The sequence below is a fragment of the Conger conger genome, chromosome 18 (genome assembly GCF_963514075.1).
Source record: "Conger conger chromosome 18, fConCon1.1, whole genome shotgun sequence".
NCBI classification, from domain to species: Eukaryota; Metazoa; Chordata; class Actinopteri; order Anguilliformes; family Congridae; genus Conger; species Conger conger.
In genome coordinates this window covers 22,594,180-22,620,552 of record NC_083777.1, presented here as the reverse complement: position 1 = coordinate 22,620,552, position 26,373 = coordinate 22,594,180, and the positions used below count along the sequence as shown (strand labels likewise).

Here is a 26,373-nt window from a genome sequence, read left to right as displayed (position 1 = left end):
GACAGACAGCTTGAGGAAACAGCGGGACAATGGATTTTGTCAGCACCTTAATCTCTGCCGTGCTTGTACCGTTATGTAATGTTTGTGGGGCACCACATTTCTTTAGCAGTTAGACAAGCAGCCAAGCATGCAGTGAACTCCCACAGAGCCGACCTCAGCGGAAGGCCAGGCGGGTACACGATAAACCAGTACAAATTTAAGATTGGCCGCTGATGCAATTTCAAAATGGGAATAGTGGAAAAACTGAATTCAAACGGTAAATAGACTGCATTTGTATAGCGGTTTTAACCAAAAGATAATTATTTAGCTGTTATTTAGCTGACACTTTCATGCAAAGTGACATACAGTTGATTAGACTAAGCAGGGGACAATCCCCTGGGGTTAAGGGCCCAAAAGCTGCACTGATCTTATTGTGGCAACACTGGGGCTTGAACCACCAACCTTCCAGGTCCCAGGTAAGCACCTTAGCCACTAGGCTACAGGCTGCCCCCTAATAATTAATGCTTCTCATTCACCAATTCACAAAAACACTCACACACTGACGGCGACTGGCTGGCATGCAAGGCACCAATCAGCTCGTCGGGAGCAATCGGGGGTTAGGTGTCATGCTCAGGGACACTTTGACACACCTAGGGCGGGGAATAAGCAACCCTCCAACTGCCAGAAGACCGCTCATGCCTCCTTCATTTGTTTTTGTTTCCACGGTGTGGTGACAAACAAAAATCTAGGATCAATCACAGGTGATTTCCATTAGTCCTAGCTTTCAGCAAGTGTATGCAAGTATGAATTATTAATGTACTGTACTTACGTAAAAGTTGGAACTTGACCAAGCTGTCAGTCTCAATTGGAAATAGACATTAACATGTAAATGAGGGTGTGGGATAAGAACAGTGACTTAAACTAGAACAGACTGCCTGCTTATGAGACCTTTCATCTCAGGGTCTGAAAACTTGTCAGAGTGAAGGTTGTGAAACTCACCTCAGCGAACACCGTGTGTGGCATAATGGTGCATTATGGGATAAGATCTCAGACCTTTACATCTGTCATAATGGGGGGCGCATGGCTACCCTGACACCCTGCCATACTGTGGCCTCCGCCTGCAGAACCATGGGGAACGGGATCCTCACACACACACACATGCATGCACACACACGTACACACACTCACATGCACACATAGACACATGCACACTCACTCACACACACATGTACACACACACGCACGCATGCACATACACAAACACATACACATACACACACACACATACAGACAGACAGGCACGTACACACACACACACGCACACATAGGCACATGCACACTCACTCACACACACATGTACACACACACGCACGCATGCACATACACAAACACATACACACACACACACATACAGACAGACAGGCACGTACACACACACACACACACACACACACACACACACACACACACAGCGCTGTAATGACTTGTCAGGCACCCTCGTTCTCTCATTAGCCCCTCTCTTTGGTGCCGTCCCTGTAATTACACACTGAGCTGCCTGTCACAGCACTGATCCCACTTTGGCCCGCCCCTAGGTGGGGTCTCATACCGCTGTAGTGAAACAGTGTTCTATTGAAACAGCATTGTACTGAAACAGCGTTCGAGTGAAACAGTGTTCTAGTGAAACAGCATTGTACTGAAACAGTGTTGTAGTGAAACAGTGTTCTAGTGAAACAGTGTTGTAGTAAAACAGTGTTGCAGTGAAACAGTGTTGTAGTGAAGCAGTGTTGTAGTGAAACAGTGTTGTAGTGAAGCAGTGTTGTAGTGAAACAGTGTTCTAGTGAAACAGTGTTGGAGTGAAACAGCGTTTGAAAACAGCATATCTTGTTAAAAGAAAGAAATGCAGAACTGCATACAGTAGATGATGTCCCTGGTCATGTTAAATGTTGGGATGGTCATCATCTCTCTGGGTGTATCTTGGTACACTTGGTGTTCAATTTGCTCTGCCTACAGAGAACTGGGAAAAGGGCCTCTCTCTCACACTCTCTCCCTCTGTCTCTCTCCTCTCTCTCTGTCTCTCTCCCTGTCTCTCTCCTCTCTCTCCCTTTCCCTCCCTCTCTCTCTCTCCTCTCTCTCCCTCTCTCTCTCTCTCCCTCTGTCTCTCTCAGTTTTTTTACCGGAGCAGTTCTCTCCTCATGAGGAGGCTCGTCCTGATTCCATGAAGAATCAGCAGTGATTAATTAAACAGACGGGCCAGCCCCAGAGCCCAGGGGAGTGGAGGGGCTCCCCACCCCTCTAACGTGCAGCAGCACTGGGCCTGCGGGCGGCAGGGGGGGGCGGGGTGGGAGTTAAGGTTAGCTATGACAACATCAGATTAGCTGCAACCACATGCATGGGAAATGGCCGACACTGGAACATCAACCTCGCTGCAGTGAGCGGACAGACGACCTGGGCGGCAACCTGTCCCGGAAGGCTGGTCACCAGAGGAGGCTTTAAGGGGCGGGATCACAAATAAGTGAATAGACTTTTTTATAACTGAACATTTTAATGCTGATGTAACGATCACTACTGGTAATAGCTCCACTCGGCAATGCGTCATAGGCATGTAGGCAGAGCCTTTCCGAGGTGGAAAGCAAATCATTGTTCCGAGCCGTCACAGCTTATGTCTATTTTAGTGTTTTAATGAATAATAGTGTCGGCAAATTGCATTCAAAATTGCATCATTATATTTAAAGAGGTATTTTGGCAGAAACAAAGCAAACGGGACTCGAGTGCTGTCCTCATGCGATTACAGAGTGGACGGATGATCAAGACTCAATCGCCTGAGGGTATCACTCCCTGAAAATCTTCTTCTATCTTATTAAATCCCACGTCAACTACAGTACATTATGATCCATAACCATGAAAAGTAGACAAACTAGCTAAACTAGCCGGACTACCAGATTACCTGATCGTGATGGTTTGGTTTCACCCGTAACGTAGCGTTGCAGAAACCCGGGGGTTGGGTCAGGAGTGGTGATGACGTCACTGTTGACGTGTCCGCTCTGGCCCACTGAGTCTATCGATGAAGAATTTTGAGAAAAAAAAACAAAAACAGACCCCCATCCCCACCCATTCAATGCGCAGCAAGAAAAAATAATGTGTTGCTTATGCAGTAAAAATGGCATTAATCTAGCATCTGTATTGAACCAGAGAAGGCAGCACTGTCTGAACACAGGCCCTCCAGGATTATGTGGACCTGCAATGGTACTCAATAATAATGCCCCCATTAAAGCTAAGAGATGGAGAACAAGGAAGGAGGGAATAAGCAACCATTTTAAAACACAAATACCAGATGCACAGTGGATTTAGCACAACAGGCTTTTAATCCTGTCAATAAGGAAGCCTGGCATTCGAGATACTAACTTTAATGAGATTGTTCATCATTTATTTATCAACAGTTTAATTTGTAAATACTTCAGAAATGTACCTGAGAACCATATGACAATATAATGCATTATTGATTATTAATATGGTATAGCGTTACAGTGTATAAATATATTATTATACTTATTGATTGCGATCAACTGTAGATCATAAATCAGATATTCTATATCTAGTGGGCAGCCCGTAGCGTAGTGGCTAAGGTACATGACTGGGATAAGATCCGCACAGCCGTTGGGCCCTTGAGCAAGGCCCTTAACCCCACATTGCCACAGGGGTGATTGTCCCTTGCTTAGTCTAATCAACTGTAAATCACTCCGGATAAAAGCGTCAGCTAAATAACATGTACGGTAATGTTTAGTGGACCACGAGCAGTAGTTGAGTGTGCCTGCATTCTCACAACAATCTGAGGTTACACACAACAGTATTGTGATGTTCCAGCAATGCAAAAAACATGATGCTAGTGTTACCAAAACGTTGTGAGAACGTTAGCTGGGCAGGCAGTCTCAGGGATGTCCAAAAGAACCAAAGGGTCAATGTTGTAAGGAAGTGAAGTTCTGAGTTGGTGAAGAGTAAAGGAGAGGTACGTAGCTCGGAGTAGAGTCTAATCCAAAGACCGATCCATTTCAGGATTTTCAGTGCTCCTAATTACTTAATTGGCCCAATCATATCTTTATCTGACATTTGTATAGCCTAAGCACCAGCTGCAGACTGCAAGTGCATCCTAAATATTTGACTTTGCTCAAGTACAGGAGTTAAGCAGCATGGTTTATAGAGGTGTAAGAAAACTAAAACAAAGGAAATTACAAAAACCCACACACTGACTGTCCCTCCAGGACCCCTGGTCTAATCCACAGCTTTCAACGATTTTAACTGAAAACAAAGATATGCCATAAAATGTCTGCGAACAAGATGTCAACAATAAAATGAGAAAATTAAGTAGTATGTGCTTAAACCAATCTGTTTTGGACCGAAGGTTATTTTATGTGTGTATTTTAACATTCATGAGTTCAAGGTTCCCCTGGAAAGCAGATGTATATCTCAGTGGGACTAACCTGGAAAACTAAATGACAAAATATAATAATTATTATTATGGGTCTGTGTTACAGTAGAGTAGACGTGGCTTTCGGAAATGTTTTCCCCCACCGTTGATACACAAAAAACACGTGAGATAAAAACTGCCTGTGGTTCAACTACAACGCGAAAGGAACACGAATCATATGCTCAAACATAAAGCAAAATAGACGCTTAATTTTGTAGCATACTTTCCATGCACAATATTTGACTGAATTACCCAAAAAGTACAACGATGGTAAGTGTAAGAAAAAATTACGAAACTGACAGTGCCTGGTGTGCATCTACTACAACGCAACTGAATAATGGCTTACAAAACCAATGTCGTGCTTCACATTTTCATTAAAAGGAAAAGAGATAATACAATAAAATAAAACTACTATAAATGTTCAATAGATATAAACGATTGCACTTATGAAAACGATTGATTCTGGTCTCTCTTCAAAGAACTGCACCACCGTGCAAACCTCCCACCTCCCGCGACAGCTCGGTCCTCGGTGACGCTCTCCAACTGCTGTGCCAATGCGGGGTGTACAGCGTCCTTTCCGCGCAAACTGCTCTGAGATCAGTCTACACCTTGTATTTAATGGTTTGGTTTTACGGTCAGGGATGAGTCACGCTGATCTAGGATCGGCTATTTTGGAACAGAACGTATCCGGATCCCAATGCAGCAACAGCAGTGTGCCTCGCATCTTGACTTCCCTCTCCTCTGTCGACACAGGGGAGAAAATCTCGCGTTGTTGGCCGTTTTTTTCGCTGTCTCTCTCCACCTCCACCACCACCCCTCCTCCCCTCCCTTTCTGTCTCTCTATCTCTTTTCCTCTGTGAGTGCATGAAACCCGGAGCGCATGAGATCTCCTCCCGAAACCTGAGCGCGCAGTCACCGAAACGAGAGGCGATACACCCCGCACAACATGGCTACAATTGTAACCTCCACCAGGTTCACAGACGAATATCAGCTCTACGAAGAGCTCGGAAAGTAAGCGTGATTGACGTTGTATTTGATATCTTTACTTAATGCTTTGTATCTCTGTGCCTGCCTAGTTGGATGTTGACAGGACAGGGGGGTTTTTTTGCTTGTCAAAAACAGAGAGGGCAGGCAGCAAGCGAATGGCTGATTGCATCGACTGTTGTTAATCCGGTTGTAGCTCAAGATATCTACAACGTAGACAACGTGGACTGTATTTGTGTGATTCTGTGGAGTACATAACTGGCTAGTAGTGGCATGATGATCTTGCATGTAAAATACTTATTTATTTATTTATTTTTGGTCGTGGGGGAGATATTGCTGCTAGTCATTGTTACCTCTTATCCGCTATACGTCAATGCGTTTCTATGAGGAAACCCTCTCGGACCCAGATTAATAATGCGTTGGCCTTTCATTCTCTTTCATTGATCCGTAGCCAAGACTATTTTTTTCAATGCTTTTATTTTGATAAGCGCCACGCAGTTAAGAAATGCTTGCTGCAGACTTGTGTAACGATAGTGCTGTCGAGCTGCGTATCATTGTCCATACCCAACGGGAAATGTGTCATATTTGCGTTAAGATCGTTCGTAATATGGTACGACGGGTACGGGTTTTGTAACCCCACTCCGAGTTTATGGCTAGTCACATATTTTGCACATGCGGTATGCATTGGGTGGCTGTTAAAGGAATGCTTAGTGTTAGTTGCGGATTTCCTATGGGTTGGTCTGAAAGATAACCAGTTTTCATATGTGGATATGGCACATGCGATAAAAATGAGCCTACACGACGCTTCCTGTTCAGTTTAGTCTTGTTGTCTTTCCGTTACCAGCGCACCAATTATACTCAGCTTCTCTCGTACCCCTTTTCTTGCTTTGGCCCTCCTGATGCAAGCTCATTCTCATTTCCATCGGCCATAATACATCGGTGTAGACATACGGCCAAGATTCTAAGGCTAGATGTGTTCCTTTGACAGCCTTTACTAGTTGCTGGTAATTTTGGTGGATGCTGCAATGTTTACTATTTGTAAAATATCTCCCCTACATAGCCCTGTCAATTCAGTAGGGTGCTCTTTGTGTAGCCTATGTGCACCTTGTCATTGTGGCGTCGGCGCACACACACTCCTTTGTACGTTTTGTGCAAAGTATTTGCCTTGTGCTGTGTTATTGTGAAACTGAATTGATGTGACTGGATAATAGCAGTTTAATTGTTGCATTTTCTTCCCAACATAGGGGTGCCTTTTCAGTGGTCCGGAGGTGCGTTAAAAAATCGACTGGCCAGGAATATGCTGCTAAAATTATTAACACAAAAAAACTCTCAGCAAGAGGTAAGACAACAATAAAATGGAATTAAAACGGTTTTTTGTTGTTGTTGTACCCTTATGTGCTGTGTATCGATTTCTGAGTGAAAAGTGTTTAACTGGACGAAGGACGTCAGCTTATTGTGTACATTCAGGGTGATAATTATCATGACAATTAGATTTTAGAAGGATGCAATCTTGGATTTCTTTTTGGTTACTAGGCTGTATGGTATCGAATTCACGCTCATTACGATTATTGTAGGTTAGTGTTACGATTGCTTGTCCTAAAATGCTCAGAGGGCATGCTCGCAGTCCAAGCCACAGGCATTTCCAAAGTAGCTGCAGTTTTGCGCTTTCTATGATTCGCCTCTTCTTGCCTTGTAAGACTAACGCTGAATTTGCTTCCAGGAGCCGCACATGGCCTCTTGTAGTAGCCTTGCCGAGTATATGTGCTGTGTCATGCTGTTGAAAACGTTTTCTGTGCAATCGTAGAACCGCGCGTCCTCGATTCTGTGGGTAAACTGGAGATGCCAGTGTGGTTTATAGTAATCTGTTTTGATGGCGTTGTGCCTTTGGGTGCCACGGACTTTGTGATTTAAACCAGCATTGCATTCAATTTTCTTTCTACACTTGCCTTGCTACGACTGTTAATTTTTGTTAGAATTATATGTCATTCAGTGAGAAGGAACCAGGTACGCAACGTCATTACGCATGGATGTACAGTCAGGATTATGCCCGTATTGTCTTGTTATTAGACCTCTCCCTGTTTAATTAGCATTTTACAGTACGTAGAGAATATAATTTGCGTTTGAAAGTCATGCTATGTTATTGGACCCGCAGCAGCATTTACCAGTGTTTCTCTCTAACCTCAGTCTTTCTTTCTGAGACACGCGCGCACACACACACACGCTCACGCACACACACATACACAGAGCAAAGTCAGAGATGTCGTTGTTTAATCTTTGTTGAAGCCCGCGGCGGCCAAACGTGTTGCTCGGCAGAAAGGGCGAGTCAAAGTCTATGCGGTTTGGTTAACGCGTTTTTAGCGGTGTTTGTTGGTACAGCCGCTGGAATACGGCGATATCAGAAGTCACGCGGAAGCACCGTCATTAAAACGCTGAAGGAGCCGCTTGGGCAGCCTTAACGTTAGACAACTTGATGGCCGCATCAGCGCCGATTGTTAGAAGGGACATATAGGCCTGGAAACTCAACGAACCCTCCGGGTTGTCAGAAGCGCTAAGTTGAGCGTAACTGGCAGGCACGTTGAAACCGTGCAGATCCAGACTCGTGGCAGCTGCGGTCCGGAGCATGCATTTTAAACACCGGGGTCCTGTTTCCACTCGCCTTTCTGTCCAGCCTGCCCCGGGACGTCACCTGTCCACCACTGGCAAGACGGGCCAGAGTGGACGTGTTTGGGTTCGAGATGCTCTTCAGTGTCGATATCATCCAGTCTAATTAAATACGGCGAGGAGGCAGCAGGCAGGGGGATATGTGAGACAAGGCCCCCAGAGAAACAAAAGCCCTGGATCTGTTTCTGGAAAGTGGACACTGCATGTAATCTGTCGATGGGGATTGAGAAGGCCAATTCCAGTGCCCTCTAAAATGATTGGCACCCTTGATAAAGATTAACAAAAAAAAAAAAACCCACAACGGTAATGAGCTATATTCGGTACTCAATAAAATAGAGGAAATTATGTTGTTTCATACTAATACAATTGGGGGGGGGGGGAACAGAGCAATTGTATTGGTAAATAAAAACCATTATCATTTTATTTTCCAAGAAGTTAGGCGACAAAATTATTTGCAACCCTGTTTTCAGTAGTTTGTGCACCATCCCTTTGCCAGGACAGCACTATTGAGACAGAACTCTGCATATCTCCAAGGAAAAGAGGGCTGAAAACAAGGCTTTTCACAAGACCTTGATCCCTAGCATTATGGCTGCACGGGGGCATAGTAGGTGGCACTGGTGCCTCGCAAGAAAGAGGTGCTGGATTCGAGTCCTGGAGTTAGCTCTCCCTGTGTTCATGTGGTACTCTGCTTTTCTCATTATTTTTTGTTGATATTGGCCAACATAATTAGCAACTAGTTGTAAAATAATTGTAAGATTGTTTTCTTTAGTTGATAACACAAATGTTACTTTTCAATATGTGTGGCAAAAACTCTTGTGTTCAAGCAGTGAAGTAAGGAGAGCTTGTAGTAAAATTGTGAATGCATGTCAATCAATGCCTGAGGCAAGGCCTTTAGCGTGCTGTACAACCAAATGACCAAAGGTAATTAATTTTTTGATTACAAATGAAACTTGAGCAAAATTAAACAGACATTCATGTGGTAAATAATTATTTTCTATATCAACTGTGATTGCGCAATTATCTGTTGCATCACTCTTTCCCCTCTGTTTCCAAGGAGATGGATAGTATCTGTCGCTGCTATTGGCTAGTTGGGTAGACGCATGCATTGGCCAATCTGATGACAGACGAGGCGATGATTGAACAGCCTGGCGTGTTCCCTCTCAATGTCCTGTAAATGTTTTTAACTTCATATCTGATGTGCCGGTGTGAAGTGCCGTGTTTGTACAGTACAGAGCCTCCTAGTTCCGTTTGTACAAGGACGAGAGGATTCTCCACGCCTTCGTCCTATTGATGCTGGCTCAGTCGCGGCATAGTGTTCTGACAAGGCTGCCGCGGCCTTGTTTCTGTGCGGCTATGCCGCTCTTGTGTTCGATAAGCGCTCAGAGAACATTGCGCTTTTGGTCCGGCAGGTCAAACCCGGCGGAACTGAGAAGCGTTGGATTGAGAGTTTGTGTTTCCCTGGGGATCACCCTCCAGGGTCCACAGTCCCCTTGTGATGGCCCACTAGCAAAAAAAAAATAATAAAAAATGTCAAAGTTCTCTTAAAAACAACAGGTAATTAGATCTGCACAGGCTTTGGCAGTGTTCCTTTAAGTAACCAGGCAACTGCGTCTTCAAACTATTCATCATTGGCTGGTGCTGAATAAAACACAACAGTTCTATTCATCTGGGGAGGGGGGGACAAGAAAGAACCATCTCCCTTAATCTGCAGGAGCCCATTACCCTAATAGGTACTGAAGGTCCTGGGCATACCAGTGGGCTGTCAGTAAACAGAAGGCTCGACCATGTTTTTTTTGTTGTTTTTTTTTCGTGATTTATTTGCACATATTGATATCAATAACATGTGCCATCTTCCTATTGCCAGAACAGATTGAGCTTGAGTAGGAGAGAATTAAGGAATCGCAGTCTGACAAAGGGAAAAACATAAAGACCAAGCTTGGGATTTTCCTGCAAAGCTAGTCTTTGTGTTTGCGTTGGCTTCTTTTTCGCCTGGGATAAGTCTCTGAGCGGAGTATGCCCCTGACACAGGGAGCAGTTCTGGGCTCTGTGTCTGTAAAATTCAGCATCGTACTGTGTGTGTCCATGTGTGTGTGCATGTGTGTGTGTCCATGTGTGTGTCCATGTGTGTGTTCATGTGTGTGTCCAGTGTGTGTGTCTGTGTGTGTCTGTGTGTGTGTCCAGTGTGTGTGTCTGTGTGTGTGTGTGTCTGTGTGTGTGTCCAGTGTGTGTCCAGTGTGTGTGTCTGTGCGTGTGTCCAGTGTGTGTCCAGTGTGTGTCCAGTGTGTATGTCTGTGTGTGTGTCCAGTGTGTGTGTCCATGTGTGTGTGTCCATGTGTGTGTCCATGTGTGTGTCTGTGTGTGTGTCCATGTGTGTGTGCAGTGTGTGTGTCTGTGTGTGTGTCCATGTGTGTCCATGTGTGTGTGCAGTGTGTGCAGTGTGTGCAGTGTGTGTGCAGTGTGTGTGTCCGTGTGTGTGCAGTGTGTGTCTGTGTGTGTGTGTGCACATGCATTGCGTGTCTGTACCCATGTGTGTGTGCGCGCACGTGCATTGCGTGTCTGTACCCGTGTGTGTGTGTGTGTGTGTGTGTGTGTGCGCACGTGCATTGCGTGTCTGTACCCGTGTGTGTGTGTGTGTGTGTGTGTGTGTGTGTGTGTGTTGTTTGCTGGACCTGCCAGTCTGGGGCATTGGGTATGTCGCGTGTTCATGCCTGCCACCTCCCTGGTGGTCTCGGGCCCCTGGTTCCCCTCTCCAGAGTGGGCAGGAGCCCCTGTGGCGCAGGGCTGTTGTGATGGGGCCGCGGCTGCTTGGTTTGCGGTCACCGTGTGCTCTCATTACCATGGAGTGGATAATTGTTTTGTTTTATCCCTCAACGCTACAGTGTTCATCGCTCTCCTTCTGCCCCTCCCTTCTCCCTCTCTCTACCACCTTCTCTCTCTCTCTGTCTCTCTCCCTCTCTCTCTACCACCTCCTCTCTCTCTCTGTCTCTCTCCCTCTCTCTCTACCACCTCCTCTCCCTCCCTCCCTCCCTCCCTCGCTCCCTTTCTCTCTCCCACTCTCCCTCCCTCTCTCTCCCCCCCTCTCTGCCCCCTCCTTCCCCCCCCGGGACACACAGCACTCCTTCATTGTGAGTTGTTTAGGACATTCTTGGGATGCATTCTCTCTCTCTCTCTCTCTCTCTCTCTGTCTCTCACTCTCTCTCTGTCTCTCACTCTCTCTCTCCCCCCTTGTGCTCATTGGGTATTGAACTGGTGGTGATGTGTTTGTGGTAATTCTGCTCGAGAGGCATCGTGTCGTGTGCTCTTCGCTTCTCCATACCCCTCACACAGGCCAAACCCCAGACAGTTTGTGTGCCGGCTCAACCCACAGAAGACCCCCGTGACTGTAAAATACCCCACCGTCCTGTGCAGTCGCACATATAACACCGTTTTGGTCTGTGGTATTCCATGTTTACTGTGTGGTAGTATTCTGGGGTGCGGCCAACGCAACCTGTTCTGCCTCTACCGGTATATGTCAACCAACGCTTTTATAGACATATTGCATGGTGTTTCAGTTATGACACGGTAAGTGATGTCACTCGCATACATTCGGAAACACAACATGAGCGCCCAACGGCGGGTTTTAAACATATATGTATATACACTCACTGAGCGTGATTGGCTGATTAGATGATCGCGTGAATAAGCAGGTGTACAGGTGTTCCGAATAAACTGCTCAGCGAGTGTATATATGACATACAAACATCTGAGTGACAGATTATACCGGCAGTCACTAACTGCTGCAGGTATGTTGTTTTGGCCTGTGTTCAGCTGGGGTGGCCGCACTGTTTTTCGAGTAGGTCAGGACACGCATGGCGTCTGGCGCTGGCGTTTGGGAGCTGGGCCCGTGGCGTGGCGGTGCAGGGGGGCACGTGGCGGCTGAATAATTGAGGGCTGCTGGGAAGGGAGCGGACGGCGGCATGGCTGCCTCGGTGAGAGGAAGCCCCCCCCCACCCCCACCCCCCTCCCGTTCGGCTGGAGGGTCACTGGTGGAGGGGAAGGCTGAGAGCGGTGCATCTTTAATGGGACAAATGCAGAGTGTGAATATTTAATGACATGAAGCCCAAGGGTAGAGGAGGAGGGTTGGAGGGGAGGATGGAGAGGACAGGATGGAGGGATGAGGTTTTTCTTGGGGCCCCTCCGCAGTCAGACCCCGGTGGGTAACGTTACAGACCTCCTTGCCCCCCAGAGATAGTAGCATCCCAACAGATTCCCACACGCTCCCTCTCTTCTCTCTCTTCGCGTCCCAGGCCTTCCTGGACGTAATTTGCGAGATAAACTCGTCAGGGTGGCCCAGGTTAGCACAGCGGTCGATGCCCCCCCCCCCCCCCCCCCCCCCTTATTGATCGCCCCAACGCTCAGCATGCTGGGTGATTACGCCGTTCAGGGCCACCCAAGGAACGCAGTCCTGCAAACGGAGGAGTGTTGTTATTGTTGCAAAGAACTCAAATAGGTGACATGCGTGGGAGCAAAATGTACAAAAAAAAATGGGGAAGTGGTAATCGTGCTAAATTAAGCTCTTTCAGTTAACCTATTTGTGGCTATCTATCCTGACACAGGCGACATTCTGTTCTATTTCAGTTGTCGTTTGAAATAAACTCTTTCTTTTCAGGTGAAGTAGAGCTTGGCAGTTTGTAATGGTATAAGACAGTTGAGTCAGCATTTTTCAGACAAATCTTCTGGTTTGAAGAGGAATACTCTTAAATTAGCGTTCGCCTGCCCTGGTAGAACATATGCAACAGTCAAGGCCCTGATGGTCATTAGTTTCCCCCTGGCTCATTTATCAGCTGTGATTACATATTACACAAGTTAAGGTTTGCTCATAGTTTGCACAGTGTATCGTTTTTAAAAGCGAAAGTAAGTTGATGGAAACTTACTTGAGGACTGAAAATAAGACTTACATTTCCACCCACCAGCCCGAGGAAAAAAAGCACTGTGATGCATGAACAGAAACCAGCAGGTCTGAAGAAAACTTGAGTCTAGAAAGCCAAAAGTATCAAAAGAGTGCTGTAATTACTCATCAGGGTAGGAGTGAGTCTGCAGAGATGGATGGTTAAACTGCTCGTATACTCAACAGAAAATATCAGCCCAGAACAGAAGGCTATTCAATAAAATCTGAGGGACTTGACGAGAGTAAGCCAAATTTTATGTACAAACAATAATGTTACATCTGTTACCTATTTATAAATGTACTAATGCCTTCATTAAACCAGTATCCACTTGTCTGCATTTGAAAATATAGTGTTTTGTGTAGCTGGAGTGGCAAATGCTTATTGTGTGTTTCTGAGTTGTGGCAGCAATTTAGAAAAAAGACACAGTGGTGCAGTTCCTTGAAAAATGATCGCATCTCTTGGCAACGGTAGGAGCCCAGGGTTTAAGAATAACGGTCTGTTGAATGTTTGTGTTACGGTGAGATTAAATTCCATCGCATTGCAGTTGATATTTTATATTTATGTAAGTGGGACGACTGCAGTGTAAAGGCACAGTTGATCTAATCTCTGGCTGGGCCTTGTTTTCAATACAAACCTGATGTCAGACGATCCCACTCTTGTCTGCTCTGCTCATGGTTGAGTCGTTCTGTCATTTGCTACCTACTGTATGAATGCTGAGCTTGTTCATTATCAGCCATTATCAACCACCAGCTCAGCTTGTTCATTATCAACCATTTACGAATAAGTGCATTTTGCATGGGTGCCCAAAGTTCTAGCTCATGGTTTGCATATTCACGCCCTGATAAGGCATTTTGCGTAGTGTGTACACTTACTGAGCGCTTTATTAGGAACCCGTGCACCTACTTATTCATACGGCTATCTTATGAGCCAATCATGTGGCAGCAGTGCAATGCATAAAATCATGCACATATGGGTCAGGAGCTTCAGGTAGTGTTCATATCTACTGCCAGAATTTGGAAAAAATATGACCTAAGTTGACTTTGACCGTGAAATGATTGTTGGTTCCAGACAGGGTGGTTTGAGCAACTGAGAAACTGCTGATCTCCTGGGGTTTTCACCCGCAACTGTCTCTAGAGTTTTCAGAGAATGGTGTGAAAAACCAAAAAACATCCAGTGAGCAGCAGGCAAAAACGCCTTGGTCATGTGAGAGGCCAGAGGAGAATGGCAAGTCGAAGGTGACAGTAACGCAAATAACCTCATAATAGTGGTATGCAGAAGAACATCTCTGAACACTCAACGCATCATAAATCTAAGTGGATAGGCTACAGCATCAGAACACCCATAAGTCAAAAAAATGAGTCTAATAAATACGTAATAAAGTGCTTACTGAAAGTATAGGCCCCTTTATCTGAGTGCTGTGCCTGACAGTACCTTTGCTTCCAGTGAATCTTGAATCCTGCACAAGAAAATGCCAGGAACTGCCTCTTGCTTTTTCCTGTTAGGTTGTGCTAAGTTTTGCGGGGAGCTGCAGCATGAGCTGGCAGCTGGGAGTTGTATTTCAGTCTCACCTGAGACGTGGTGAGTGATTCAGGAGAGTAAACCCTATATGTCTCTTACACAACTGTCGGAGGGGCGGGGTTTAGGGCATGTCGTGCACATCGCTTATTTTTCATTCGTTTGCATGGGGTCCCATGCAAATGGAAAGGCTTTCCTGGGTTGAGTGCAAACGACGTCACATCTCAATGATATGTGCGTTTAGACAAATACAGAAATTATCTGTGCATCTCCGGTGGGTCGGAGTAATGGCTGTGGACTTGCTGCATTTGCGTTACTGAATGCACACAGACACACACGCATGCAGATACACACACACACACACACACACCCACAGACTGCACAGACACACAACACACACCTGTACAAGCACACACAGGGATGTATGCCCATAATCACACACACATTCACACACAAGCGTATACACACGTACACACATACACATGGAATGCATGAGCCAAAAAGGGAATTGATATTCATTTTCCGGTCGCTAATTGAAACGATGCTGAAAGGAGACCAGGTGTGATGGCACATTGTCCTGTTCCATAACTGGCAGATTCTCACTGTCTCCACGGCATATCTGAGAGCTTAGCAGACACACTGTCACACCACCTTTGTGTGCGTGTGTGTGGGGGTGTGTGTGTGTGTGTGTGTGTGTGTGTGTGCGGATGGAGGAAGTTGGGCAGGGAACCCGGATGAGGGCAGTATCTGATACGGATACAGTTACGCTCTATTAAGTCACTGAAATGGCATGTGATTTGTGACATCACGGCACTTACGCGGTTACCTAACAAAGAACAATGTCGCCCTGCCACAGACTCTGAGCTCCGTGCCAGGAAGGTGGGCTGTGTTTCCAGAGTGAAGCCAAAACAAGCAACCCTAAGTCTCTGTGATGGGAAAAAAAAAAAGACTTTAATAAACCGCCATCTTGGAGAATCTCGGGGATATTTGTGAGAGGAGCGTAAAGCATGTGGCTATTTCCAAATTCATCACTGTGCTTCCTTGTTTGGTTCTAACTGAAAATGGTGCAATTTTCCGTTGGCGAGATTATAGTTCTGAGGAAACACTGTGATCAGACTGAAGGTGCACTGTTACTGTGGCATGACTGGGCTGTTTGAACAGTGCAGATCGCCACGGGCAGTGAGACCGAGAGGAGCAAACAGTGTAATCTCTGGGAACGTTTAAAAAAAATGAAAACAGGTGCGCGTGGAGGTTGGGGAGCTTATCTATGGTCCTGTGTAATACTAATTACCCAGAATCCTCTATTTCCCTCAGGGCCTAGATTCCAGTCTTCCTGGTTCATGTCTGTCCTGTTTGCTTTATCTACTGGTCAACCAGACTCGGGCCAAGCTGAGGCCAAAGCAGGCTGACATGACTCTGTTCTGTGGTCTATAACACATTTTATGGATTTGAATAGAAGTAATAATCATCCTAGATTACTGTAACAGTAACAGTATGTCTTCATCACCTGGGAAAGGTTTTTCCTGTTAGCCTGTATGCTTGCTTGCTCACTAGTTGATGCATTTTGTATGAATCATTGTCCTTTTTCCAATGTTATGCAGTTGATCAATATAAAGTATCTATACACAAAGATATTTACAATGCGTTACCATTTTTCTAATGGATGTAATTTGAGTTAGACAGTTGATAGCTGTTGGCAGGGCACATATGCCCTATACATTGCTTGAGACAACGTAAGTGGTTGGAAAAATTCACAGGAACATTTTGTCCCCTTCCTCCTTCTGGCAACTTTGCTGTGGGCTGGCCCTACCCTGTCCGGATCTAATCTGTAACCAAGACACCCCCGGATTGATTTAGAGCCAGACCTTTGCCATTGGCTTGTGCTCCACGCGCAGCGGAAACCGAAGCACAGGTGCTTCTGCGCCAGGCAGTCTGCCGCTGCCCAGAAAGAATAAAATAGTCATAAGACCGTTGTGATCTCACCTTGCTCTGTTGTAAGAAAAAGGAGCTCCCCCAATCAAAGAGTGTGTTGTTGACATGCAGTGGTACATGACTGGTGGGTGGATTGGCTGTGCGATTGGATGGACTGCGGGCCTGTTGAGTAACATGAGTTAACACTGGTCTTGACTAGTCAATTTCCTGTTAATGTTGCTGCAACAAAGCACTCAAGAAGTGGGTTCCTGAAAAGTGATTAATCATGGGCCAGTGTGCTTGGTCGCACTGTGGGTCTAAGGAGGTCCTCTTCAGACATGCACAGCCCTGCCTGCCAGTGATTCTCTCTTGCTTTACTTTAACTGCCCAGACCTCTGGAGTCTCTAACACGGATAGTCCCTTGTTCTTATGGTGAGATGCTGCGGAAAAAATTCTGCCCCTCTCCCAGAGAAAATTCACAGAGGCTAAAGGTCTAAAGGTACTTTTGACGAGTCAGTATAAGGGCCCACATTATTGGAAGAGGCATAACCCTGTACCCTGGTGAGCAGGGTGTAACGCATAAATAGGTTCTTTAAAGTCATTTAACATCATAACTATTCCACTGTCACTCGTGTGACCGTATCTTTAGAACGGCAGTTTGGATAGGATAGCCTGTCTGTAATTTCGTTGGCCAGGTAAGATTGCAGCGTGGGGGAAACGGGGAAAGCTGATTGGCTGAGCGTTGAAAATGAACTGAGCAGTAGCGTTTCACGCAGTGTGCAGTAACGGTGTGCAGAGGCCACGGTGTGTCACGAGCTGGCTCACAGCACACTGAACACTGAACACTGTTCTGAGCCCTGCAGCTGCTGGGGCTGAACGCTGGCTGGTCTGCTCTGTCTCTCCAAACTGTCAATCACCCAAAACATCTATCCCGTTAGGTTCTTACCCATCTCACTCCTTAAACATGCGCACAAAATAAGGCTGTAGGGCTCAGTTTAGTGTAGTGTTTGAGAGAGCTGCACTGCTTAGTGTACTGTAAAGTTTTTTTTTTACGCTTTAAGGCTTCGTTCAGGGTTTTTGGGAGTTATGTAGGGCTTGAGTTTGGGTCAAGTTTTGAAATATGTTAAGGCTTGCGTTAGCTTTCAGAATCCAGTAAGTTTTCGGATGCAGTAAGACTGAGTTTCAGGTAAACCTTTGGAACGTCTCTTCGCCTTAGTTTAGGGTAAGGTTTGGTAATTTTACAAGGCACAAATAGAGAATTCCTTAGCCTTTTCTCAGATATTGTACAGTGCTTCTTTTTTTTGTGATCAAATTTCTTTTTTTCTTTTCTCGAAAATAAAAATAATACAGGGGGAACAGAAAACAATAGGGAGGTGGGGTACAGACTAGTCTCAAATAGAGAGCATTAATCAACATGTTACTTTGCATTCAAAATAAATTGAGATATATCAGAAGAGTACAGTGCTTCTTAGCATGTCTGTCTTTATTCTGTAGTTCCACATAACTCACCTGAATACCCTTTTGTGGGAAACTGCTTCCCTTGGAATAAATATTGAACAGTTTATTTTACTTGTTTGGTTTCTCTTCTGCATTTCTCCTTGTTCTCAGGAATAGTTTCAGCAGAGCATATGGTATTGCATGTGACAAAAAAAACGTACATTCAAACGTTGTTTTCCCAACAAAAACGCTCATGGAACGCTTCTAAAACGTCAGCTGATGCCGCGTGCCTGGCCCTCCTGCAGTGTCGGTCTCGCGGCTGTGCGCGGCTTGCGATGGCGGATGGCGGGTTCGGTATTTGCCGGCCGTCGGCCGCTGAGGCCCGGCGAGGCTGCCGCAGTGGGCTCCCCGACTCCCCGCTCTCGGGGTGCCCCTGTGGCGAAACGCGGCGGCTCCCTGACGTGCGGGGGAGCGTAAGGTGGGTCATGACCCAGTGGAATTCGCCGGGTGCCCCGAGGCCCCGGTCCCTCGGCGGGAACACGCCCGAAAACTCGCCAGAGGCGCCGCGGCTGAGCAGGTGGCCAACGACAGGCCGTTCGCTGCCCAAGGAGGGGAGCGCTCCCCTCCTCCTCCCCCTCCTCCTCCTCCTCCTCCCCCTCCTCCTCCTCCTCCTCCTGCCCTCAAACCGCTCTCTCTCTGCGATGTGTCTAATTACAGTATTTCAAAAGAAAGGGCAGTGCTGTTGAGTTGTGAAACGGTGGTATAGAAATGATTGATGTTCAATGTGGTTTTAAGATGTGTCTTCTTGACGATCCCACTTTGGACGGTTTCCTCTTTGGATTTTGCAAGGTTGGGCGTGTTCTTTCTGATTCAATGCGGGAATGGATTGTCGTTTGACACACAAGCATACGCACATGCTCACACACATACACAGAACACACACACACACGCATACACACACACGCAGGAGGGTTAAGCTGGGTTCACTCTAGTACCTCTATACCAAAGACATTGTTAAGTGTGTGTGTGTGTGTGTGTGTGTGTGTTCGAGAGCGCTTGTGTGTGTCATTGCTAGAACATGTCTAATAGGAGTAGTGGGAGGAGGTATCATGGTGGAGGTGGAGCTGGGGCCAGTGTTGTCAGGAGAGGGGCGGGGCTAAGGGAAAGGTAGGCAGAATCTGTTTAGGGGAGGGTGAGAGGGGGAGAGAGTGATGGAGAGGGAGCGAGAGGGAGATAGATGGAGAGAGAGTAAGGGTGAGGGATGGTGAGAGAGGGAGATAGTGATTGAGGGAGGGAGGGATGGAGAGATTGAGGGGGGGAGATAGTGAGGGGGGGGGTGGAGAGATGGAGGGAAAGGGAGAGCGTATGGGAGAGAGAGCGAGAGGGAGAGAAGGAGAGACCAGAGAAACGGCGCAGTATGATGGTGTCTGGAGGGTTGCTATGGGCCTGGTGATGCGGACTGTGCAGCTGTCTGGGAGAGAGAGGGGAGTGTGCCTGCATGTTAATGAGCTCTGAGAGAGGGAGAGAGAGAGGGAGAGAAAGGGAGAGAAAGGGAGGGAGAGGGAGAGAGAGAGAGGCAGCAAGAAGACTCAGAACAACAGGTTAGCCAGGTCTGTGTGTGTTGGGAGGGAGGTGTAGATGTAAGTGTGTGTGTGTTGGGAGGGAGTTGTGCACGTGTAAGTGTGTGTGTGTTGGGAGGGAGGTGTGCACGTATAAGTGTGTGTGTGTGTGTGTGTTGGGGGGAGGTGTGTGAGTGTGTGTTAGGGGGAGGTGTGCGCGTGTGAGTGTGTGTGTTGGGGCGGAGGTGTGCGCATGTAAGAGTGTGTGTGTGTTTAAGTGTGTGTGTGTTGGGGGGAGGTGTGTGCGTGTGTGAGTGTATGTGTTGGGGGGAGGTGTGTGAGTGTGTGTTGGGGGGGAGGTGCGTCTCTCTCCAGTGCTGGCATTAGAACGTGGTGTCTTTCCTTGTCGTTCGCCGTGTACAATCCAGGAATGAAAGAAAAAAAACCAACTCTGGTGAATATATCTGAGTACTGTGCCCCTTGTGTGTGAAAAAGGAGCACGTTTCACACATTTTCAACTGTTGCACACTGCTCTCCGGTGACATTACTTGCCCGCTGCCAAGCTGGATTGGGACGACGTGGATGATCTGAAAAGCGGAGCTCTTGTGTAAATGCGTTATTTGGAGAAGCTGGCTGAGAGACGTGCACAGCCCCCCCTGCATCTGATGTGTGGATTATGTAAAGACAGACACATGTGGCTTTATCTGCATTGGCAATCTCCTCTCACACCAGCTGCTTTTCCAATGTGTCAGTCAGAGTGTGTGTGTGTGTGTCTGTGTGTGTCAGACCAGTTGCTTTTCCAGTGTGTCAGTCAGAGGGTCCTTTCTGCTACCTGATAATCCACAAGCCTTGCACACATTACAGTTCCTCATTAAGGCTGAGCTGGATGGACAGATTTTCTTTGGGTGTGTGTGTGTGTGTGTGAGAGAGAGAGAGAGAGAGAAAGAAACAAATCTGCTTTAGGATGTGTGTGTGTGTGTGTGTGCGTGCGTGCGTGTGTGTGCATGTGCATGTGAGAGAAAGACAGAGCGAGAGAGAGAGTGAGAGTGCACATTTGTTGCACATTTTGTAAGCTTTTATTGCATTCTTAGGTCAAGCAGTACGCTGTGTTCTAGCTCTGCAAATGCTGGCAAATTGCTTAGCCGAGCCCATTAAGCTGAGGCCGGCGGGCGAACGGAGTGTGTGTGTGTGTGTGTGTGTGTGTGTGTGTATATGTGTTTATGTATGTATGTGTGTGTGTGAGTGTGTGTGAGTGTGTGTAAGTATGTGTGTGTGCGTGTGTGTGTGTGCGAGCGGGACAGTGTATGCTTCAGCTCATCATCAGTCAGGGGCGCAATGGGTCACGGTCGACCATCATACATGGTTCTTTTTCTGCTGTTTGTTTTTTCCCTGTCTTTTTTCATCGGGAGAACACGGGGGCGATGCGATATCCACAGCTACTGTACGTCTCTTTCACCCTCGTGCCTAGAGAGAGAGAGACTCCTTTTATTTAAGTCTCTATGATTGGAGACCTCCCAGAAACCTTTTTTGCTCTACAATCTGAGTTAAAAGTAGCTAAAAAAAAAACAATCAACAAAAACAAAAACAGACAAATGCCCCCCACATGGAAAAAAAGAGAGAGAGAGAAAGAGAGAAGAGAGAGAGTGAGAGAGCACAGGAATGAGCAGGAGAGAGGCGGAGAGAGAAGGTGAGAGTGCACCTGATTGAGGCAGAGAGAGAGAGCAGGAGAGGGACAGAAAAAGAGAAGAGAGGGAGGGAGAGTGCAGGAGAGAGCGGGTGAGAGAGCGCAGGAATGAGGCAGAGAGAGAGCAGGAGAGGGAGAGATAGAAAGCAGAGGAGAGAGAGACGGCGGGAGGTAGAGAGAGAGAAGCGACGCGGCCGTATTTGTGCCGTCTGAAAGGAGCCTCGGCCGCTCCCCCGTCGGTGCGAGTTACCGCGGCGCTGGGCGCACTCGCGCGTCTCCGCCGGGCTCCGGGGGCCGTGGAGACGAGGCGCTCGCTCTCCCTCCGCGGGGGCCGGGACGTTTCCCAGGATGCCGCGCTCGTCGTGGCAGGGCCGTGTCCGCCCCGGGCCAGCCGCGTTCCGAAAAAAGGCACTCGGGCGCCTGGAGGGGGGAGGCGTGGGGTCTGGAGCTCTCTGGAGTCGGTCCTCTCAGATCCCTTACTCCCCCCACCCCCACCCCCACCCCCGGAGGTGACCCACGATATCTGTGCCTGGCTGCTGTGTCACTGCTTTAATTGAGGAGTCATTTTGCACCCTCTCACATCAGTGAATCGGTAATCCGCTCGTCAGGCTTCGCTCTCAGACGTAAAGTGGCAGTGGGGGTACGTTTTTATTCTTCCAAGGATCAAATTTCCCAAATGTGCAGTACCCTGAAAGTACAGTAACGTTCTCTTTGGGTACAAATGAGCATGGTACAACATGGCCGCTATGTTAAGGATGTAGCCATTACATTTAGGAGAGGGAGCAGGTGTGACGGAACGGGGAGGGAGCTGGAAACGTGTGGAGCGTGTGGGCCTGCGGTTCCAGTCTCCATTTCAGCCCCCTCTGGAGGCCTGTATCAGATCTTTCCCCTCCTCCTCTCTTTTGTTCTTCCTCCTCTCCCTCCTTCTCCTCTCCGTCCAGAGCGGCCCTCCGTTCGAGTGTGTTTGGGTCGTCCGTCCCTCTGAAAATCTTCCTGTTCTTAATTTCCTCACAGGAACCCTTGTTTTCGCACTGTGGCATCCAGTGTCGGGTGTTCCAGCCAGGCTAAATGAGCCCTCTGTGAAGTGCTTTAGCTAAAAGCCTTTGGCGAATGCCTACGCGAGTGGGTCGTAAACTGAACAGGGGGGGACTCTTCTTCGTCGACCGCCTCCTTCCGTGAGGACGGGTCCATCAGCATTTCCCCCGGCCCCTCTCATCTGTGTGTAACGACGTTCCCCTGGGGCACACCACACCCCAAATCCTCTCACTCACCGTCCCCCGCCCCCCCCCCCCCCCTCTTTTCTGGCCCCTTTGTTGTGCAAATTGACCCGGCCCGACAGCTGGTATGCACCCAGATGGGATCGATGCAGTGGGTGAGCAGAAGGAGACTCCAATCAGTGCTCCAATCACCCCTGAGGTGGGTGTGGGTTTTGAAAGGTGGAGGCAGATGTGTAGGAGTGGAGCCCCTAAATCTCCTGGGAAAGGGGGGTTGGCTCGTGGGTTTCAGCCAGGCTTCATGCAGGAGTGCCGGCAGAGGAGGGGGTGAGGGTCACAGGTCAGAGGTGACGACCACTATTCCTGAGGATAGGGTGGGGCTCAGGGCAGGGAGAGGCAGGAGAGAGTGAAGAGTTTAGGGCCGTATGGCCTACCTGAGAGTTGGGAGTATGAAGATGAGAGAGTGGGAGTGTGTGTGAGTGAGATGGAAAGAGAGAGAACGAGAGCGTGTGTCCACCTTGTCATGTGATGTCTCCAGGATGTCAGGTTAGGGAGGTCTGGGTGGGTTGGGGGCATCTGGGAAGGTTGCCTCTTTCTCTGGGCTCCTGAGGGCCTCTCCTTTCTCTCCAAATATATCTTTGCACCCATCCCAGCAGACTCACAACCTCCCTGCACTATATTTAGCCCTTGGCCCACATGGGTACCCCGTGGGTTCAGGCAAGGCTAGAAATGTCACATGGGCTGAGTGGTCTTCCCCTGACAGCATGTACCCCACACTCCTCCCCCCTGTACCCCACACTCCTCTACCCCATACTCCTCTCCCCCTGTACCTCAAACCCCTCTCCCCACTCTCACACAATGCTCCTTCTCATTACATTACATTAGTGGCATTTGGCAGACGCTCTTGTCCAGAGCGACGTACATTTGATTAGCAGGAGACAATCCTCCCCGGAGCAATGCAGGGTTAAGGGCCTTGCTCAAGGGCCTAACGGCTGTGCGGATCTTATTGTGGCTACACCGGGGATCGAACCACCGACCGTGCGGGTCCCATGTACCTTAACCACTACGCTACAGGCCGCCCACCTCTCCCTTCTCCCACCTCAAAGCTCCTGACAAGTGGCCAATCTTTTTTTAAAATCATGTCCCAACGGGGTCCTGATGTCTTCTGCGAGGGCCAACCCCGCCAACATCACGCAAACACCAGGTAGACTGTACTGTGACGCAGGCCATGGGTCAGTTCTGTGGATTCCTGGCTTCAAATGCTTGCTGAGACTGACTTCTTCTTTGGTTTCTGCAGTGGGTGATGGGTGCGCCCCATCCCTGATTCCCATGAGCCGTCTGTTGTCTGCACTTGCCCTCTTCACTCTGTGTCCTCCTGTCACTCTGTTACTCTCACTTTCTCTCTCTCTCTGACCTCCTCTCCCTGTCTCTCTCTTCCCCTTTCGTTCCCTCTCTCCCTGCGACTTTTCTCTGAGGTCTCAGATCATAGAGATACAAATAAAAGGACCTTAAAAGAAAATAAGTCTCTTTCTCTCTCACTCACTCCCTCTCTCTGTCTCTCCTTGCTCTCTCTCACTGTCACCCCCTCTCTCTATCTGTCACTCTCTGCTTGCCCAGTAGAACTTGGTTTGATGTTTATAGGGCATTCTGCTGCAGATCTCTGTTAATTATATATTGTGGTTTGCTGGAGGCCTTGCCATGTTGTGCCCAAACTCATCGCTGTCTCTTTCGATCAGACGGACCCATGTTGCTGGAAACCCCTCTACACCCCATTCCCTCTGGCGGGCTGGGGCAGGGCAGTGTGGGGGTGGGGGTGGGGGAAGGGCGAGATGGAAGGAACTGCACTGAGGGCTCATGTTGTCTCATGGAGATTTGACCAGACATATTCTGGCCTCCTGAAAAAACATGCTCCGACATATACTGTACATATGTGTGGCGGTCAACCCTATTCACAGTGTGTATCCTGTGTGTGTTACAGGCACTCGTCCCCGCTCGGAAAGAGTCTGCATGTGCTACGAAACATGCTTCATTCCACAGCTAGGGCGGAATTAGATGTTAAATTAAGTACCAAATTTGGGTTGGAGTGAAAACCTAGATGACAGTAGAACCCTGGGCTCTGCCTTTCGTTTTGAAGGTGAAAAGGGGGCTGCTTGTAGCGTAGTGGTTAAGGTACATGACCGGGACGTGCAAATCCTACCTTTTTTTGTTTCCTCCAGGGCAGCCTGTAGCATAGTGGTTAAGGTAAATGACTGGGACACGCAAGGTCGGTGGTTCTAATCCCGGTGTAGCCACAATAATATCCGCACAGCTGTTGGGCCCTTGAGCAAGGCCCTTAACCCTACATTGCTCCAGGGAGGGGTTGTCTCCTGCTTAGTCTAATCAACTGTACATCGCTCTGGATAAGAGCGTCTGCCAAATGCCAATAATGTAATGTAATGTGATACATCCAGCAGGGTTGTATCATTGTTTTATCTTTGTTTTGAGGTGTCAGGGTGGTCATGTTTCATCGGGCCCTCTAGGATGGTTCTCCCGGAAATTCCACCGTTTCAAACGTAACTGCCACCCTGCGCAGCTGTCTAGACTCGCTCGTTCTGCTTGCAGCACTTTTTAGCGGCCGAATTTGCGACCTGTTCCCTTTCGCCTTTGGCCGGGTCTCGAGTCCAGGCACGCCTGCTGGACCGTGGGCCAAATTTCACAGGGTTTTCGGGAAGTAGTCGCCTTCTGTTATGGTCAACGGTGTCTTCTACACCATCTCCAGGCATCTCCGCATGACTCTCACCGCTAGAGTCTCAGGCCTCATTTCTTATTTCTGTCATGTCACTTTACATGATTCTCTCACTTTAGCTCTTGCTCGCACGCTCTCTCTTTCCCTTCTCTCTCTCGCTCTCTTTTCTCTCTCACTCATTCGCTCTCTTTCCTCTTTCTCTCCTTTTTCTCTCTCTGGATTAGGCAGTTGGATGAATAATGCTGTCAGAAAATTGAGGTCTTAGGCTTGCAACAGTGCCCTTATGTTTAGGGTTGGTTGTGCAGATGGAAGTGCGGAATCTAAGTGATGTTCTCGAGGCGAGTGACAGATTGAGTGTTGGAGAGTTGCCGTGCTAATAAGCTGGTTTTCGCCCATGTGACAGTGTCATTTTCTCTCATGACAGGCATTGCAAGATAGGGCGTCAGTCCGTCAGTCAATCTGACAGGCTGTCACATAGTGCTCATGAATTCTATAAAACTTCACGATAGGGCTGCACAATATTGCCTGTCTTATCGGCACTTATCGGTGTGTCTTTCTGGGAGAATTTCACATGGCCAGGTTGTTTACTTCTGGTACAGGTGTAATTAAAGAAAATAAAACTGGAGTATTTCTGACTGGTCATGCAGAAGACCAGCTGGTTATACAACTGAGCTGAACTCATCCCAGGACCCATAATACTTTTCCTCTGACAGAGAAGCAACGTCACCAGCAGCATGCATTTTGTTTTCTCCATCCAAAGTCACTGCACTGGCTGTCTGTAGTCACGGTGATACCCTATTGCCTGGGCCAGGTGATCAGTGGGAGACAAGGATGACCATGTTCTGTAATGGAGGTCTTGTTCTGGAAACATACACCCGCGTTACTGACCTCGCTGTTGAAGATGTTGGCTCTGCATGAAAATAACAGCTTTAGCGGTGAGTGTCTTCGGCTGATTGACAGCTCATCAAAGCTCTGAAGACCTGCTTGGAAATTGCTCATTTTCCATCACGGCATGCTGCAAGCAGGCATCTGTTAAGCCTTCTTATTTTTTCCCCGGCATTATGTCCAGATTGGAAGATAACCTTGTGTAAGTGCTCCGTGTCCCCGTCAGCAGATGATCTGGGGGTAAATCCTTGCCTTTCTGCGACTTGTTTATCCTACACCCCGGCTGCTAAGATCAGAGGCCTGCGCTCCGTCGGATTACCCTTCATCCTCCTGTGCCATGCCTCCGTGCTCCACCATAGCATGTGGGTTTTCTTTCTTTACTTGCGCATGATTATCTCTGCCCAAGATCTGTGATTGATTTGTGTGGCC

The 26,373-nt window shown here is 47.9% G+C and overlaps 1 protein-coding gene across 18 annotated transcripts in view; it reads left to right on the top strand.

Moving 5' to 3' along the window:
- The first annotated feature begins 5,281 nt into the window (after positions 1–5,281).
- Positions 5,282–26,373, top strand: part of camk2g2 (calcium/calmodulin-dependent protein kinase (CaM kinase) II gamma 2) — an 83,925-nt gene continuing 62,833 nt past the window's right edge. For all 18 annotated transcript variants that reach the window (XM_061227662.1, XM_061227654.1, XM_061227658.1 and 15 more), the window contains exons 1-2: positions 5,282–5,452; positions 6,670–6,764. In XM_061227662.1, coding sequence (XP_061083646.1) covers positions 5,388–5,452; positions 6,670–6,764 — 160 coding nt within the window. In that variant the 5' untranslated portion in view covers positions 5,282–5,387. The remainder of the gene's footprint in view (positions 5,453–6,669; positions 6,765–26,373) is intronic.